At 35.8% G+C, this 18,639-nt stretch overlaps 1 protein-coding gene across 2 annotated transcripts; it reads right to left on the bottom strand.

The window, feature by feature from the left end:
• Positions 1 to 12,983: 12,983 nt before the first annotated feature.
• LOC104884002 (uncharacterized) lies at positions 12,984 to 16,736 on the bottom strand. Of its 2 annotated transcripts, XR_007274148.2 has the most exons (5): positions 16,492 to 16,736; positions 14,976 to 15,608; positions 14,776 to 14,874; positions 13,821 to 14,190; positions 12,984 to 13,427 (listed from the first exon to the last, which is right to left on the bottom strand). XR_007274148.2 is itself a non-coding variant. In XM_010668584.4 (4 exons), exons 1-4 carry the CDS (start codon positions 16,639 to 16,641, stop codon positions 13,918 to 13,920), a joined length of 1,155 nt encoding a protein of 384 aa, XP_010666886.1. In that variant the 5' UTR covers positions 16,642 to 16,736; the 3' UTR covers positions 13,643 to 13,917. The 2 variants fall into 2 exon arrangements, 1 of the variants encoding a protein (XP_010666886.1); XM_010668584.4 differs by lacking the exon at positions 12,984 to 13,427 and having other exon boundaries at positions 13,643 to 14,190.
• Positions 16,737 to 18,639: the final 1,903 nt, after the last annotated feature.

Genomic DNA, 18,639 nt, shown 5'->3' with positions numbered 1-18,639 from the left:
TTGGCTATGTAACCTCATGCATGTGTGTATTGTATGTGATCGACTTTGCTAGTGTTCATTTGCCTATGGTTAATACATTGTTGCTTAACAAATATTTAAATGCCTGAAAATTGGCAGGACAGGAAGCTGAGTGGATAAAGGGTTTGGTTGTTGATATTCCATGTGGTGTAAGCCAGCTCTATCAGTTTCTATGGGTTGTGATTCATAAGCAACAATTAAGGTAGCGAATAATTAGCCTATAATGAAAGAGAAGGCATTTTCGCTTAAGGAATGCTATTGTGAGAAATCTAATTAGAAAAATGTGACTCGAGTATATATAAAGTTGGAGAGGAATATTGTTGATCCTCTCACCAAAGGCCTTTGGAGAAAATTGGTGCTAGAGTTAGCACAAGGAATGGGTTTAAAGCCTAGTGTTGAGTGAATTGTGATGGATACCCTTCTTAGGAATTTCTAAGTTCAAAGGGTCAAACGAAATCACAAAACAACTCAAGTTATTGTGTACTACTACCATTCCTATTAATTAAAGTGATGTAGTATTTTGTTTTAATTTACTGTTATATGTGTAAGGTTGAGCATAAGCTCTTAATAAGTTCATAGCCTTATTTGAGGTGGTTTGTGACAGTACAAACTTGATGAACTTACCTATGTGAATGTGGGGGTTACGCCCAATCCCCTATGAGAGTCCAAAGGCTTAGGCTCTCTAGAGCATTCACGAGAATCCAGGCTAATTGTGGGGCACCTGTATTATATTTGCGAGAACGTATCTTGATTTGAAAAAGGTTGAGTGCGCAACTATGTTTTGCGAACTTCGTGAAAGGTTCAAAGAGAAATCTACCTCTTATGACAGTAAGACATATTTGTATGCACTGAGTGTCAATTCAAGTCCATAAGACATTGATACTTCAAAACTTAGTATCTATTGCCCAGATCATTTGTTTTCAGCCCTATTTCTTTCTGTTTTCTTCTTTTGAATCATGTGGGGGATTGTTGGAGTTTATAAGAGGTTTTATAAACTCAAAGTTTGCTTCAAAAGAATGTGAAGAGTCTCTTGTCCCCCATTGAAAGAATATAAGGGAACTGTAAAGGTTTATAACCATTACACTTTCTATACCCATTGAGTTGTGTGAAAAAAGGACTTTTAGTGGGCATGTGGTGAGTGGAGTCACCACACGCGCGCGCCCGCCCGGTCCGGGCCAGGGCCATGAGCCTTGTGCCTTGGGCCTTGGGCCTTGGGCTTTGGGGAATAAACTTAATTTAACTAAAGTTTTGGGTTAAAAATCTGTTGTTTTTAGCCAGTAATTAGGTTACCGTTTTTTCCCGGATTTCCTCTCTTAATGAGCCGTTATTTCCTAATTACGGGCCATTATCTCCTCCCACTAAGTCGGCTGGTAACCACTTTTTAACCCTATTATTCTTTTATAAATACAGAGGTTACTGTTCTCATTAACACACAGAAAATTATAAACACCTTCTTCTTCCTCTCTCAAAAATATCTTTCTGGGCAATATTCAAGATCGTTCTCAATCTGTTTTTCCATCTACACTGGAAACTCAGAGACCGTGTACCCCTGGAGGTTGATTGCTAAGAGGCCGTGTGTTGTAGCGGGGCAAATTCAACTTTAGGGCAGTGAATTCTTCACGCCACGGTTTTCCAGATAAGTTAAATTTATATTGTTAGCGGTTTTAGTTCCTACAGGAACTACAGTCAATCGTCATACATAGTGTAAAGTTTTTTTTATTCATATGAGCTACGAAAGCAATGCAAAATATAAAGAAAGGGAGGGAGATTCAAACCAAATTACAGAAAGAGATAGATAGAGGTTTTTTTTTTAGTTTGGTAGTAACTGGTTATTTAGCCATGTTTGTATGTCGTGAATCGTGTTAATATGATTAGTTTTCTATCTAAAAAGGGTCCTTCTACATGGTTCGTTTATGAAAGGGGTCTTAGGCTGTAAATTCTTTGGTTCAACAATATATATATCTCCTTACCTTGCTTACAAAATAAAATTAAAAGAAAAAGAAATGTTACTTGTGTTATTAATCTATTTAGGAAGGAATCTAGTGTTTACCTATGGCCATAATATAAAAGCATATTACATAATCCATAATAAATTGAAATTTGCCAGAATTTCAACATCAAACTAGTAGGAAGAAAATAAAAACCATATAACCTTAAAATCGAGATAAGTAAGAATCAAAACAAAAATTAAAATGCGACACCACTAACGCTAATATCAATTGACAATAAAGAAGATACCTTTATCTGCCTTTCAATTAAGAAGTGTAAGGTGAAATAACCCAAGAAGCAGCCAACGTGCATTGTGCTTATTGTGATGGAACTACCAAAGACCCATAACAATAAGCACAAAGCACATTGGCTATAATTGGGGAATGATGAATTTTTTTTTGGAGATATAAGTTTTGGTTTGGTGTGCGAAATTTCTCTTATGATTGATCGCATGAACGAGTCCATCAGAGAAATTCAGTACTTTATAATAAGAGGTGGCAACTCCTAAACTGTGTATGGAATTATATGCAGTAGTGAGCAGTACTACCAAAAACAAGTGTAGTACATCAGCTAGCTTTTGTACTACCCATTACTATACTATTGTCTATTGGGTAACTTGTAAGTAATGCATGCCACAAAATGATAATGATTGATGATTATAATACAAGGAGGGAGCCACTTAAAGACTTTTGGCATCTACTAACAACTTTCCGAGATGACACAAAGACAAAATGATATAAGGTGGATAATTTATTCATAAAATGTTTCAACTTTTAGTTGCATGTAGTAAGTGCATTTATAGCTTCATGCCAAATTCATTTCGGCCGGACATAAGCTAGGTCCAAGCAACTTTTCTTCGAGAACTCAAGAGCGTTTGACAAAATTGATCCATCAATAGTAAAAATGACTATATATGAGAAATAATTTTTTTTGATATTAAACGGCGTAGGATAAATTAATTAGCGGTCCTAATAGAATTTACAGGTTCACTGTTTTGACTATCTGAGTTTGGCTCCAAAGAATTATCAGCCATAATAAGTTTTGTACAAGCCGGGTGGGGGATTAAAATACGTTCAATTCCATAAAAGCTATGAGTTACTAGTCTTGTCATCTCATCCGCGGGGGCGTTAGCTTCTCTTTTTTCATGGATGAGTGTTCCTCCGTCCTGCTCTAGGAGCATCCTACAATTTTTTATGATTCTCGTTACTTGGTCCTTTCCTCATTGGAGTTTATCTCGGTAACTGCTTGGATGCAGTCCGACGCAATAATGTAATCTTTCCAAGCTTCTTCTCGTGCCCATTGAAGCAAGGCCGAGGAGTATGTCTTGGATTTCAGCTATTTTCGAGTTCCTAGAGAAACTTTTTTTTGCAATGAAACCCTTTATCCAACTTCTCGTATCCAACCAACATAGGCTTCCAATACTTGTAACAAGATTAGAAACCATGTACGAAGCATCTACATTGATTTTTCTCAAACTAAAGGGTGGGGGTTGCCATCTGTGAGTATTTTTGTTTTTGGTGTTGGTCTTTTTTGTGTTTGGTTGGGCAAAGAACCATTCTTGAGGAAACCAAGTCAAGTTTTTAACAAAAACATCCTCATTTTCATTTTTTTTTTTGAAAATCCATTTATTCCTTCTTTTTCAAATTTCCCATAACGCAAATGAAAACAAGACATTCCAAGGGATTCTTCCGTGACGGCTATCAGTTAGGGAGAGATTTTCCTCTAACCAACAGTGTAGGAATTGGTTGCTAGTCCAGAGTGGTCTATTCAGTTTGTTCCACACACTACTCGCTCTCGGGCAATCTCTCATAATATGGAGCATGGTTTCTTTCGCATGGGAGCAAGTATTACACTCCGAGGAGGTTACGCAATTCCTGAAGAAGAGGTTTTCATTTGTTGGATTTCTATCCCACCAAGATTGCCAATGGAGGAGTTTAAATTTGGGGTGACCTAGAGCATTCCAAATGATGTTCCAATTGCAGTCAAATGCTTTTTGGTTGTTAAGGCGTTTACTTTGAATGTGAGCAATTGCATCTTTGTTGTTAAATTTCCCGGCACAGGTCCTGGATGAAACAAGGTGGTCAGGTTCATCTGAGAGGGAGATGGTTTGGGCAAGGTTCAGTAGTTCCTTAGGAATGTTTGGTGGGAATGTGTTTAGGTCTATCACCTTGTCGATTGATAAATCTGCAAGGGTTTTGTTTTCCTCGCCCTTGCTTAGGGGTCCAATTAGATAGTTTCTTAAAGGAGCGGGTCCAATCCATTTGTCTAGTCAAAAGTTGACCGACTCTCCCGAGCCCAGATTCAACAGAGGCTTTCTTTGTACGTTTCCTAACCCTTTTCTATATTTTTCCATATGTAGGAACCCTTTTTAAAGGAGAGTGGTTCTTTATTATTTCTCATATACTTTTCAGCCATGCATGAAAATTGTTTCCCAGTTTTTTTGATTGTCCAAATTCCAACATTGTTTAGCTAACTCTAGAGTGTTGAGTTCTTCGTTTGTTCTAAACCCTACGCCCCCATGCCTTTAGGTTTGCAAACATTATCCCAGGAAATTCAATTGACCCCTTTCTCATTACCCCTATTATCCCATAAGAAATTAGCAGAGATGTTATCCATCTTTTTTGTCAAGGTCTTAGGAAACAGGATGCCTTGCATGAAATATCTTGGGATTGCTTGAAAAGTGGTTGAGATTAAGAGAGCTCTACCAGCTTTAGAAATGCAATTGTTTTCCAAAGCGACAGTTTCTTAGATAGTTTTTGAACAATGTTAAAAAGGTCTTGTTTTGTTGCTCTTTTGTTTGAGAGAGGGAACCCTAGGTAAGTTCCTAAATCTTTGGCTACTAAGACATCCAACTCTTGTTCGAATTCATCAATAATATCCTAAGAGATATTCAGGGAGAAGTAAATTTTGCTTTTAGTGGAGTTCATCTTTTGACCAGAAGTTTTGAATAAATCATTAAGAGTGTTTGTGACAGTGGTTAACGTTTGGGTGGTTGCTTCACGAAAAAGAATTAGGTCATCTACAATCATTAGGTGAGAAATGTTTGTGCTTCCCCCTCTCAGTTTAAAAGGTTTCCACTTTTTATCTTCACAACTTTTATGAATTAGTCTGGAGAGCATTTCCATTCAAATTATGAAGATGTAAGGTGAAAAGGGATCTCCTTGTCTGATTTCCTTAGAGGGTGCAAATTCTTTTGAGGGTGGCCATTGATCAGGATAGAAGTAGAGGTTATTATGATGCATTTCATGCATAGATTTGTTGTTTTGTCATCAAAGCCTAGAGTGATAAGACTCAATCTAATGAAGTCCTATTCCAACCTATCATAGGCCTTTTCAAGGTCTATTTTCATTACAAAGGTTCCTTTCTTTCCTTTTTGTCTTTCCCATTGAATGTAGAACTTCAAAGGCCAGTTTCTCTTCCCAAGATGAAGCTATTTTGATTTGAGGAGATTATCTTAGAAAGGATGGGTCTCATTCTTTTCACTACAATTTTTGAGATGATTTTGAAGCTAGTATTAACTAGGCTAATGGGTCTAAACTGAGTGACTCGATCTCTCCGGGTTTCCCGATTTTGGAATTAGGGCTACAATTGTTTTGTTTATCTCCTTAGGGATTTTCCCGATTTGAAAGATCTTATTGATTAGGTCAATACAATCACTACTAATTGTGCCCCATAAGTTCTTGAAGAAAATGACATGTATTCCATCACTGTCTGGCGCTTTCATGCTTCCTATGCTTGACATAGAGAAAACTAGATCGTCACTAGTCTCCTAAAGTCAAACAAAACCTTACTAGACCACTAAACTAAGTAAAGTGACAAGTAAGGGTCATTCTTTCACAAGGACTAAGGAGCAGCAATATGTGTTAATTTAACAATAAGCTAGACCGAAAAAATCGTCAAGTTTTGGTTAAACTGTATAAACTATTGATATCAAAATAGGAAGCGCACTAGGAATGGGAAAGCACCACAATCATAGTCTACATCCAACAACCAAGTATAGATAAGGGTGTTGACATGCATTGGGGATATGCAAAGGGAATAAACAAACCTAAACACCTCTAAAATCATTGTTAGGGAGTTTAGAGTCCTAATTATGACAACAAAACCTATGTTTCGAGGTGTTATCACCTAAATAGGCCAAGTTAGGAATTGAAATCAAACCCAAATTAATACCAATCAACAAGTGATATATACCAACTAATCAATCAATCATAAAGGTCAACCACATAAAAGTAAACCATTAAATGAACAACAAAAAGATCAAAAGGTGATGGAGCTCACATCAACTAAGTCACCAATCAACATCAATGATTGAAATTGCATAAACCCCAAACATAATGATTGGGGTACTCACAATCCTAGTTGATGAACTACTTACTACCCATTATACTACCAAACATCCTAAACTTGGAAAAACTAGCAATAAATGACCAATCTAAAAATAGCAAAAAAAACCAAAAATCAAGACTTTAAAGCAAAAACAAAACAAATGAACAAACAAGAAAAACTAGGAAAAGATGAAAACTTTAATCTAGATTAACTATTAAACATGAAGATTAAACAATGCAAACAATTAAAATAAAGCAATAAAAGAAGAGAGCGAAAAAGTAAGAAATGTTCATTGATAAATTGTTGAATCTTCAAATACAAGTTGTCACCCTTGAATTTTCAAATCTTCAATCATTTTTTGAGTTTTCTCACTTTCCCCTAAACTAAGCTATGGAGGCTAATCCTTCCTAAAACCCTGAAAATATTCTAAACCTAAGAGTGGTGAATAGAATAAAACTTTCTTTCTTAAAATGGACTAGGGGGGTATTTATACTCCCCCAATTACAACGTTCTAAAGAATGTGAATTAGAATAAAAGCTCCTAGTTACACAACATCTTTTAACAGTATACAGTCTATACACCACCATTTTCCTTGATGTAACACTTGGTTTTATTGGCTCAGTAGAAAGTGAAAGATATCTAGTTGGACAAACTTGATGCATGAAAATGCAAACTCGACAGCATAAAAATAATAAAAGTAAAGATACATTAAGTGATAAGTCATATTTATATATAGTTTTTAGGTGCATTTAGGTTGCATTTTAAAGCATTTAGTTTCATATTAGGTTCATTGTTGCATTATATTCTTAAGTTATGCTTTTCTATTCCTATTCGGTATGTTTTCTTGTTTTTGATGAATTTCAGGTATTGAAGACTTATTTGGAGTATGATTAGCTAAGCTTGAGGATTAGGAGCACTTGGAAAGAAGTTACAATGCATAAGGATCGTATGGATATGTCATAGTACGAGTTTGAGCAAAAACGAAGCGGAAAATCATTAGAAGAAATGTGAAAAAGAGTCACGTCTACTCTTCTGATCAACTTTTGATGTGATTCTTAGAATCAGTATTTCACCAGATTTGGAAACTAGACTTGAAGATCTTTCCAACGATAGGTGGCACACCCCGAGGAGACTTCTAGTCAAGGAGTTATGCCTTTCGGAAGATTGCACTGTTTCTGCTGGAATCTGCCACGCGTACGCGCGGATCACTAATCCGCCTATTAATGATTTATTTAAGACTTTCCTTATCTTGTAAATTACTTTCCAAGTCATATTAGGTTAGAATATTATTTAGATAGGTTTTCATTCTTTCTCTCTCCTCCTCCCTCTCACGTTATTTTCTTTTTAGGTTTTAGGTTTAGTTTTCTCTCTCTCCTTTTTCTCTCTAGTTTTAGTGTAAACCCTAGTTTTTATTATTTTCATTAATTCATGAGTTCTATTAGTTTCTTTCATTGATTTCTTTAATTATGTTTTCTTTATAGTTTTAGATTTCATTATTTATTTCATGATAGAGTAGTTTCTTTTATCTATGGTTAAGTTGAACCCTAGTATGATTTAATTCATGATTGTTTCTTTAAATTCTCATATTAATTTTAATTGTTCTTGCTTAATTGATTGTGCATATCCCAATACTAGATTAGGGATAACTAGTATTGTTATGATTCCATTGTCTTGATCACAACGGGAGTTGGATTTTGACGGATTTGAGTATTTCAATTAAGGACATGAAGTTCTCCACGGGAGTAGGTAGAATGATTGTTAGGAAGTTAAAGTGTCGTGTTTAATGTCTTTAATTTGCATGATTCCACGGGAGTAGGCTTGAATGCATATTAGAGAAGCCATAGATACTCGGAGAGGTTTATGGTACTTTATAGGGTGTACTTTTCCTTGTGAACATTTAATTTATTAGTTTGGGGTAGAAATTATTTTGTATTATTTCGTGCTAGTGGGGATACTTAACTGTAGAGCTTTTATTTTTATATTGATTAGTATAGTTTAATTCCACCATTATTCTTGTATTAATCTCCTTTAGTCTTACCATTATTTAAGGATAATCATAGAACAACTTTCTCTCTGTGGGATCGACCTGACTTACCTACTACATAGTTAGGAGGATTAGTGAGGTTACTTATTTTTGTTTGGTAGGTGCACGACACGCCTATCAAATTTTGGCGCCGTTGCCGGGGAGACGGTTTTGTTTTATTTAGTTTTTATTGTTTGTGAGGCTAAATTGTATATATTTTTTCCCCTTTTTGTGAATATTTTTTTTTTTTTATTTTGTATCATGGAGTCATGCTATTTTGATGATAGGGATAATTATTTTGCTAGGCAACATAGTAATAATTTTTGGAATTCTCATGTTTACAGTTTTGATGCATCATATCAAAATCCTCCCAATTTTTGCATGAGTTCTCCTGAATTACCTCATATGTTATGTGAATCCCATGTATATGCTAGTAATTCTAGAGCATTTTTTTCTTTTCCTCAATATGAGAATGAATTGTTTTGGAAATACTATCACAGACTTGGTGATTTTATAGGTCCTAATCATGGAATTGAATTATGGGATATGTGCCTAGTGATTTATGAGGGGTTAAATGAAGAAACTAGGATGGTGGTAGAATCTACGTGTGATGGAGGATTTCTATTCCAATCGCCTGATTATTGTTGGGACTTAATTGAGTGGTTGGCTAGAGATACTTATGAGTGGGAGATGTCTTCATCTGCTCTTTCACCCCAAACTTACATGTCACCACCCCCTTATTGTTCTAATTGTCAGTCTACTTCTCATGATTTTTCTTCTTGTGATGTGACATTAATAGATAGTTTCGACCCCTCTTCCCAATTTGAATGTCAATCTGCTCAAAATTCTAGCCCCAATCTGTTTATTTATGATGATAATGAGGGATGGATAATAAATGAGAGCTATTGGGATGATGAAAAGATTGAAAGAACGAATAATGTGATGGATGTTTTGCAGGAGGAAGAAGTCATGGTTGAAATTTCCTCTTTGGAGGAAAGTCAAGTTGAGCGTGAGGTGATTTATGAGTCTTTATCGGTATCACCTATTGTTTTTGAGTCTCATGTTCCATTCTCTGCGAAACTTGATATTATATCTTCTTCCCCTATATTATATCCTCCATCGTTCCTTTTTTCTCCCCTTTTGAATGACTATCATGATAATGTAAATAATGTACAGTTTGTTTCTTTTCCTTCTTTTGAGTCATGTAAAAAGACTAACGAATTTTCCCCGGCAAAATAACATGACTCCATGATACAGAAAAGTTATAAAAAAAATGTTCACAAAAGAGAGAAAAAAAAATATTTACAATTTAGTCTCACCAACAATAAAAAAAACTAAATAGAACAAAACCGTCTCCCCGGCAACGGCGCCAAAATTTGATAGGCGTGTCGCGCACCTAACAAAAATAAATAACCTAACTAATCCTCCTAACTATGTAGCAGGGTAAGTCAGAATCGATCCCACAGAGAGAAAGTTATTCTATGATTAGCTCTTAAATAATGGTAAGACTAAAGGAGATTAATATCCATAATGATCGAATTAACTGTACTAATCAATATATAAATAAAAGACTCTACAGTTAAGTATCCCCACTAGCACGAAATAATACAAAATAATTTCTACCCCAAACTAATAAATTAAATGTTCACAAGGAAAAGTACTCCCTATAAAGTACCATAAACCTCTCTCGAGTATCTATGGCTTCTCTAATATGCATTCAAGCCTACTCCCGTGGAATCATGCAAATTAAAGACATTAAACACGACACTTTAACTTCCTAACAATGCATTCTACTTACTCCCGTGGAGAACTTCATGTCCTTAATTGAAATACTCAAATCCGTCAAAATCCAACTCCCGTTGTGATCAAGACAATGGAATCATAACAATACTAGTTATCCCTAATCTAGTATTGGCATATGCACAATCAATTAAGCAAGAACAATTAATAATTAATATGAGAATTTAAAGAAACAATCATGAATTAAATCATACTAGGGTTTAACATAACCATAAATAAAAGAAACTATTCTATCATGAAATAAATAATGAAATCTAAAACTATGAAAGAAAACATAATTAAAGAAATCAATGAAAGAAACTAATAGAACTCATGAATTAATGAAAAATAATAAAAACTAGGGTTTACACTAGAAACTAGAGAGAAAAAGGAGAGAGAGAAAACTAAACCTAAAACCTAAAAAGAAAATAACGTGAGAGGGAGGAGGTAGCAGACGCGAAGAGTAGGAAGGGCGGTTGTTATGCGAACGGAGGAAATCTGTGGGTGGTCGGTTGTGACTAGGGCTGGCAATGAGTTGAGACAGCTCGCGAGCTACTCGAACTCGACTCGGTCAAAACTCGGTCAAAGCTCGACTCGAGTGAGCTCGACTTGAGCTCGAACTCGACTCGACAAGTTAACGAGTCGAGTCGAGCAACTTAATACTCGACTCGAGAAACTCGTGAGATACTCGATAAAATTATATATATATACTTTTAATTTTTTTATGAAATTTTAACTTTATTTTTTCTATAAAAATACTTGTACTTTTCTTTTTTTAAAAAAATTAAAAAAGTGTATAAAATGACCTAAAAGCAAAGTAAAAAATTTCTTCTATAAAAAATAGAACTATATCAAATGACCAAAAAGGTTGAAACGAGTTCGAGTTCGAGCTTGAAACGAGTTCGAGTTCGAGCTGGAAACGAGTTCGAGTTCGAGCTTGAAACGAGTTCGAGCTGGAAACGAGTTCGAGTTCGAGCTTAAAACGAGTTCGAGTTCGAGCTCGAGTTTAGGTTTCGAGTTCGAGTTCGAGCTTGAAAATTTGAAACTCGCGAGTTTTCGAGTCGAGTCGAGTTTGAGTATGAGTTTTCGAGTTCGAGTCGAGTTTAGTCAAACTCGAACTCGACTCGCATCATTGCCAGCCCTAGTTGTGACGGTGGTGGCGACGCGAGGCGCCGGCAAAGAATTCTGGTGCGGGTGGTGCCGGTAAAGGTGGCGGTGTTGGGCTCCAAAGCAGGTCGCCGGTGAAGGTGGCGGTGTTGGTGTTGTCGTTCCTCTTTCTCTCTCGACTGCGTCTTCGCCTCCAAATTTTTTTATTTTTTTTCTTTTTCGAACAGCAACCAGCAAGGCCATTTTAGAGCATTTAGTTTCATATTAGGTTCATTGTTGCATTATATTCTTAAGTTATGCTTTTCTATTCCTATTCGGTATGTTTTCTTGTTTTTGATGAATTTCAGGTATTGAAGACTTATTTGGAGTATGATTAGCTAAGCTTGAGAATTAACAGCACTTGGAAAGGAGTTACAATGCATAAGGATCGTATGGATATGTCATAGTACGAGTTTGAGCAAAAAACGAAGCGGAAAATCATTAGAAGAAATGTGAAAAAGAGTCACGTCTACTCTTCTGATCATAACTTTTGATGTGATTCTTAGAATCGAGTAATTTCACCAAATTTGGAAACTAGACTTGAAGATCTTTCCAACGATAGGTGGCACACCCCGAGGAGACTTCTAGTCAAGGAGTTATGCCTTTCGGAAGATTGCACTGTTTCTGCTGGAATCTGCCACGTGTACGCGCGGATCACTAATCCGCCTATTAATGATTTATTTAAGACTTTCCTTATCTTGTAAATTATTTCCAAGTCATATTAGGTTATTGAATATTTATTTAGATAGGTTTTCATTCTTTCTCTCTCCTCCTCCCTCTCACGTTATTTTCTTTTTAGGTTTTAGGTTTAGTTTTCTCTCTCTCCTTTTTCTCTCTAGTTTCTAGTGTAAACCCTAGTTTTATTATTTTTTCATTAATTCATGAGTTCTATTAGTTTCTTTCATTGATTTCTTTAATTATGTTTTCTTTCATAGTTTTAGATTTCATTATTTATTTCATGATAGAATAGTTTCTTTTATTATGGTTAGTTAAACCCTAGTATGATTTAATTCATGATTGTTTCTTTAAATTCTCATATTAATTATTAATTGTTCTTGCTTAATTGATTGTGCATATGCCAATACTAGATTAGGGATAACTAGTATTGTTATGATTCCATTGTCTTGATCACAACGGGAGTTGGATTTTGACGGATTTGAGTATTTCAATTAAGGACATGAAGTTCTCCACGGGAGTAGGTAGAATGAATTGTTAGGAAGTTAAAGTGTCGTGTTTAATGTCTTTAATTTGCATGATTCCACGGGAGTAGGCTTGAATGCATATTAGAGAAGCCATAGATACTCGGGAGAGGTTTATGGTACTTTATAGGGAGTACTTTTCCTTGTGAACATTTAATTTATTAGTTTGGGGTAGAAATTATTTTGTATTATTTCGTGCTAGTGGGGATACTTAACTGTAGAGTCTTTTATTTTTATATTGTTATATAGTTTAATTCCACCATTATTCTTGTTATTAATCTCCTTTAGTCTTACCATTATTTAAGGACTAATCATAGAACAACTTTCTCTCTGTGAGATCGGCCCTGACTTACCCTACTACATAGTTAGGAGGATTAGTTAGGTTATTTATTTTTGTTAGGTGCGCGACACGCCTATCATTAAGTTTAGATAAGTGCTAATAAATTCAATTCACAACTAAAATAATCTAATCTAAGTTCAGTTATTCATATAGGTTCAAATGAGTCGAATTTCGTTACATATAAGATATAATGTTATAACACTCCCCAAGGGTCAGTATTCGGAATAATGACAATTCAGTTATTGTTCATGCGAGAGGCAAGGTTTGTTACAGTGATATCAACCCCAATCCCCAGGCACAAGGTCTGAGGGTCATGTCATCATCTACTCCTCACGTTTGTAACCCAAGCAGCTATACTAAGATAGGCAACTGTGAATCTAATAGGCTACGCGATCCTTCATGAAAGAAAGTGAGCTCCAACCATGCACGATCCAACCAAACCAAGCTCCATAATCTCTTACTCTTGGATTTTAGGAGTCAAGGCAGATAAAGGGGGCCACTCCAAAATCAAAATAACAAAACTAACCCTCTTTGATTGAAGGGAAATTACCGGTAAATGGTAGGATGAAGATCAAGATCCAAATCCCTCAGAGATGCTGAAAGCCTGTCCATACAGCCGATACAGGTAATATTATAGCCGCAGATTGATGAAAAAACATCGTGTCTGTCTAACAATCTACTAGGAATTGAAGGCGTGCTAGGAATATGCAGAGTTCGTCAGAGGATAGACAAATAGGGATTAATTTAGATGCTTTTACCTACATTTTGGTGCATATTGCAGGTTTAATATTGTACGATAGCAATACGGGGTCACACTGATGAGGTAAAATTATAACCAAACTTTAAAAAGCTAAAATTTAGGAGAACCAGGACAGCCAAACATATACTTGTAGTGATCAGTAAGTAATCGAAGCAGAAAATCAAACTCATTCCCCAGTATGATTTGAAGCTCTAAACCTTATATACATAAACATGCATAAGCAAAAGCACCTCTTACTCTTAGTATGCGGCCAAGCATTCAGCATCTTTTCTCCCATGTCCCATCCATGCGACACCACTCCAAGATTGCCCTCACCTCATGGGTGCTCATTTGCTCAAGAAGATATAGGATGCTCCTTCAGCAAATGCTTGAATTCGTTGCGATCATGCTGCACCCTCCCACTGATCTCCAAGCACATACCCTTGTTAAGGCCTTTACCTGATCGCTTATTCTTGTGAGGCTTTTCGCTAGGACCTGGATCAATGAAAATTGGCTGCACCTGAAGGGTGGGATTTGGTTTGACTCGGCTTGCTTCTCTCTCATCAGCTGGCCGTAAAATGCTGAGTCCAGATTCCACTTCTGAAACATCATCTTGGTTCAGTAATACCTATGCAAGCACATTTCAGAAGGCAATTCAGATGCTTCTTTTAGCAGCTTCAATGCATAATTGGAGAAAAGAAAAGGAAAAAGAATGCTTTGCACCTTTACCGACTACTTAATCAACGTCTTATGTTAAATTTTACTTTTTTCGTGAACTACCTACATTTCATAAAACCACCTATCACATTATGCCGAAGACTTATTGAGTGGTCGGGCTAGGCCTTGGATCCAGCACGTCTATTATGTTCCCGCATACACCAAGAGCTAGGTGTATACAAGATTTTTTTTATTGCTCATTCCAGGGTACTTTTTGCTCATTAGGAGCCAGCCAAATGAACTAGGTGTAACCGAGAACACCTAAGAATTTGTACTTGCCTACATATGATCCTACCTATTTCTTGTCAGAGAACTTAATAAAGGACAAATCGTGCAGATTACATTGTCCTGCATTATTGACTTGCACTACAACATCAATAGATCTGGATCTCTGAGAATGAAGGAACAAAAACAGGGAAGCCTTATGACTGTACCATGAACTCGAGAAAACAAGTCATGACTTAACATCATAATTTAACAAGGCAAAGCAACACACCCTGCGTCCAACCAAGTCAAAAGCCACAACTACTCTCTTCCGTTTCGCCTCCTCAGCAGCTTCAATCTCCTCTTGTTTCTTCTTCAAAAGTTCCTTCTCCTGCAAAAGCATAAATTAACCAATGGATTTCAACATTATCTTAACTGTAAAGTGAGCTTATTTCACTGCAGTATCTGCTAAAACAGAATAAGATCATATACCTCCACTGATAACCAGCTATTACCCTCGTCATAGTAATCACTTTGATCATCAATAACACTCGTGCGTGCTGCTGCATTGCGATCAAAATCGACAAGCCTCTTGGCATAAGCATTTGCAGCTGCCTCGTCTTCTGTCAGGGGTACTGCGGCCACCTCCAAACCAGCATATGTGCTTCCTTCCTTCAGCACTAAAGCCCCACAAAACTTGCATGGACCTTCTCCTTCCTGCTCACATACAATTTTACCGCAAGCTAAGCAGTTGCTCACTAATCTATGTTGGCGTGCCTGACAAGAGCATGGTTTGCCTTGCTGATATACAATAGATCCCTTGGCCGCTTCCGCAAGTGAAATAACTTTCCCACCCTTTTTCTTTCTAGAACTGCTTTGTTGCCTGTTTCCTGAAACCGCAGCTTCCGTTTTCACCTGATTATTGTGGCTATTAGAAGCTGAAACCTCTTTCTCCACTCTTGATAGCTTCTTGGCTCCACTGGTCAAGCCTTTATCTGTGCTTGGCTTGACATATGCCTGTAATTTAGAAGTAGGAGCAGCCACAACTTCAGGTGATGTTGAGAAACCCCTCCTTCTCAAGTATTCCTGTATGACAGTTTTGCCTGTTTCCTCGCCAATTATGTTCTGCAGTCATCACAACAGCAAGATATATTTAAGACAGGAGTATATGCATTTGCAGGAACCAAGTATATTGATTTCAACATTAGAGATATATTGTTATGAGTACATTAACAATGACTCATTCTCTATTTTGATGGCAAATCAGAGCTTCAATAAAGCTTTCACTTGATTTGGCAGTTTACAATTGAGCCTTCAGAAATGAAAGGGTAGCTTAGACTCTTCATATTAAAGAGCACACTTCCAATGCTTCTGGAAAAATCAGATTCCCTGCATTCTCTTTCCAGTGACCATTCATTTTTATGAGCAAAGTCACAAGGTTTGAGGGATCAATCGACACGCACAAGGAAGAAAAAACCAAATACCAGCAAATTGATTGTCAAGCAAACGCCATTAAACCATCTGCATTCTTTTCCACAATTCAAAAATCAAAAGCCTACATCACCAGATGCACCATGTTTCTAGCAGCTAAGTTTTGAGCTATGCAAACACAATCTCCCCGCCTTTCGGCGTACTTTAAACACCCATGTCTAGCTTCCTGATGAATTTGCAAATCAGTTTCGATCATTCTAACCTATTCCTTAATAAACCCATAATCTGATCACCAATGTAAATCATTGATAAACCCCATATTCTAGTTTTGATAGACATGCCAACATTTACTCAAAGATGTCACATTTGATATCAATCAAACAACCTAAATACGACAATGAATCACACAAGTAGCAATAATCCGATTGCACAATTATGAAATACCCAATACTAATTTCAGAAAATTCAATTGCAAAGGAACAAATTGTGGATTACCCAATTACGGAAAAATTTACAATGCAAAAAAAAAAAAACTTACTAAAAAAAAAAGCAAGGAGCAAAAGAGAGAAAATGTTACATCAAGGTATTCTTTGGCATCGAGAGGAGGAGCGAATTGACAGTAAGAAACGAGGCCGGAAATCATGTCAGAATCGAAGTCTAAAGCATTTTCGACCTTACTACACAATTCATTCAACGCCTTCTCCAGCCACTCCCCCGTCGACTCCATCCTCGTTTTTCTCTCTCCTACGCCCGATGTGCCTACTATTGCTGAGCCTGAGCGACGAGTACTTGCTTCTTTTGCGCAAATTAGATTCTACACCCGCTTGTAAATTAGATCTTGGTCACTACTAGTCCTAACTATAGCGCGTCTGGATCTTCTAGAGTTTTAGTGAAACTTTACAAGATAGAGTTGTATTTAATCTACTAGTTTTGGGACCCGTGCAAAAATGCACGGGAAGTGATTTGCTTAATAAGACAAATTTATATACCAACTACAGTAAAAGCATACAAAAAATTCTCTATGTCTACTCGATTTAATATAGGCTTATGTACTACTCGAAACTCAAATGAGTTTAACCTCTATACATATTAAATTAATAAACTTTGAACGATGTATTGAAATACAAAATAATCTTATACATATCGAACCAAAAACAAAGCATCAATGATGCACTTTACACAGAAAGACAAAAAATGCTCCTTTATTTTAATTATGAAATTGTTTTGCAAATACATGACACTCTTAGGTTGTAGAAGACCTATTTATATATGTCATTAGCTATAATATTAGACATATCATGTTCTTTCTCACAAATCATTATTATTATTCACTTTCTACCCGTGACTTTAGAAATGACCATATGAAATTGGTTATGGCTGAAAATCGAACTTGGGAGATACAAACCCATATGTGATAGGGATATCTTTGACTTTTATTTATAGTCATTGCAAAACACAATTCAATGGAAATCTTGTTCCATTTGACATAATGAGTGTCATACGGGGTATAAATACCATATTACTCCCCTTTCCTTGACATACTCAGGCCCCCTTTAAATGATTCTCTAGGAAATACCAAACATATGTTTTCTACTATATATAGATTGATATATGATCATTTCCCTTTCCCGAGCTAAAAAAATAATGTGATTGATTTTCTTGTTGCTGGCTCCTTGAGCGGTTGATCCACCCCGTGTCCTTGCCACCGCCTGATTGGTTGTTTTTCCATCTTTTTTTTATTCTCATTTTAGTAGTGTAGTCTCCTTTTATTTGGAGCCCTTTACCTTGAACATGTCTATGACCTCGAAGATGAATGATCGATTAGAATTTGATTCTCCCTTCTACATTATGGCAAGCAATTACACTATATACACTAATATGTTTATCCTTAATATATACTCCTATTATAGTATGATTGAAACGATTTAACAACAACTATATAAAATAAATAAATTAACAAAACAAAGCTATAGATCTTACATTAAGATTAATAAGAACCTTCGTCAAAATTTTATGATTGGCATGTACTTGTTGAACTTGAAATACCACTATATAATTTTCTTGTCAAGATTCTCATCTAGTTATATACATTTTGCTTAACTGGATTATTATATCTTGTATATATATATATATAACATCTACTTACATCTATTTTTGTCCCAAATCAATAGAAAAGAATTCAATAGATTTACTTGCGATAGAGTTGACTCACATTACGCTTAACCCGAATTTAAAAACTATCGTTATTTAATAACTGTTATAATATGAGTAAACGCTAATACTCGTAAAGAAATCAGAAATATCTGGAAAAAAAACATGCAAAAATATCAATATTTATTATAACTGTTATAATAGAGATGCTTCTTTGGAGTTATAATAAGTAGTAATTAGAGTTATACTAACACATGTTTAGAATTTAACTGAATATTAGTTAAGGTAGACCAACATTTAGACTTAAGAGTTATAACAAATATTTATTTAGAGTTACAGAAGTAGTAATCAAAGTTATTTCCACACATACTTAGAGTTATAAGAACTAATAATTAAAGTTATCTCGAGAGTTATAAAAAGTAATTGTTAAAAGTTATAACAAAGTAATAGGAAGCCACAAGTAGACAGCAAAAAGAACATAAATGCACAGATGCACTAATCAGGGCCGTCTTGGAGATTTATGGAGCCCTGTTCTAAAATGAAAATTGGGCCCTTGAAACGCTAAGTAAAAAAA

This window comes from Beta vulgaris, chromosome 5 (assembly GCF_026745355.1).
Source record: "Beta vulgaris subsp. vulgaris cultivar EL10 chromosome 5, EL10.2, whole genome shotgun sequence".
Classification (NCBI taxonomy): Eukaryota; Viridiplantae; Streptophyta; class Magnoliopsida; order Caryophyllales; family Amaranthaceae; genus Beta; species Beta vulgaris.
Note: the sequence above shows the minus strand (reverse complement) of the source record. Positions and strands in the feature narration are given on the sequence as shown.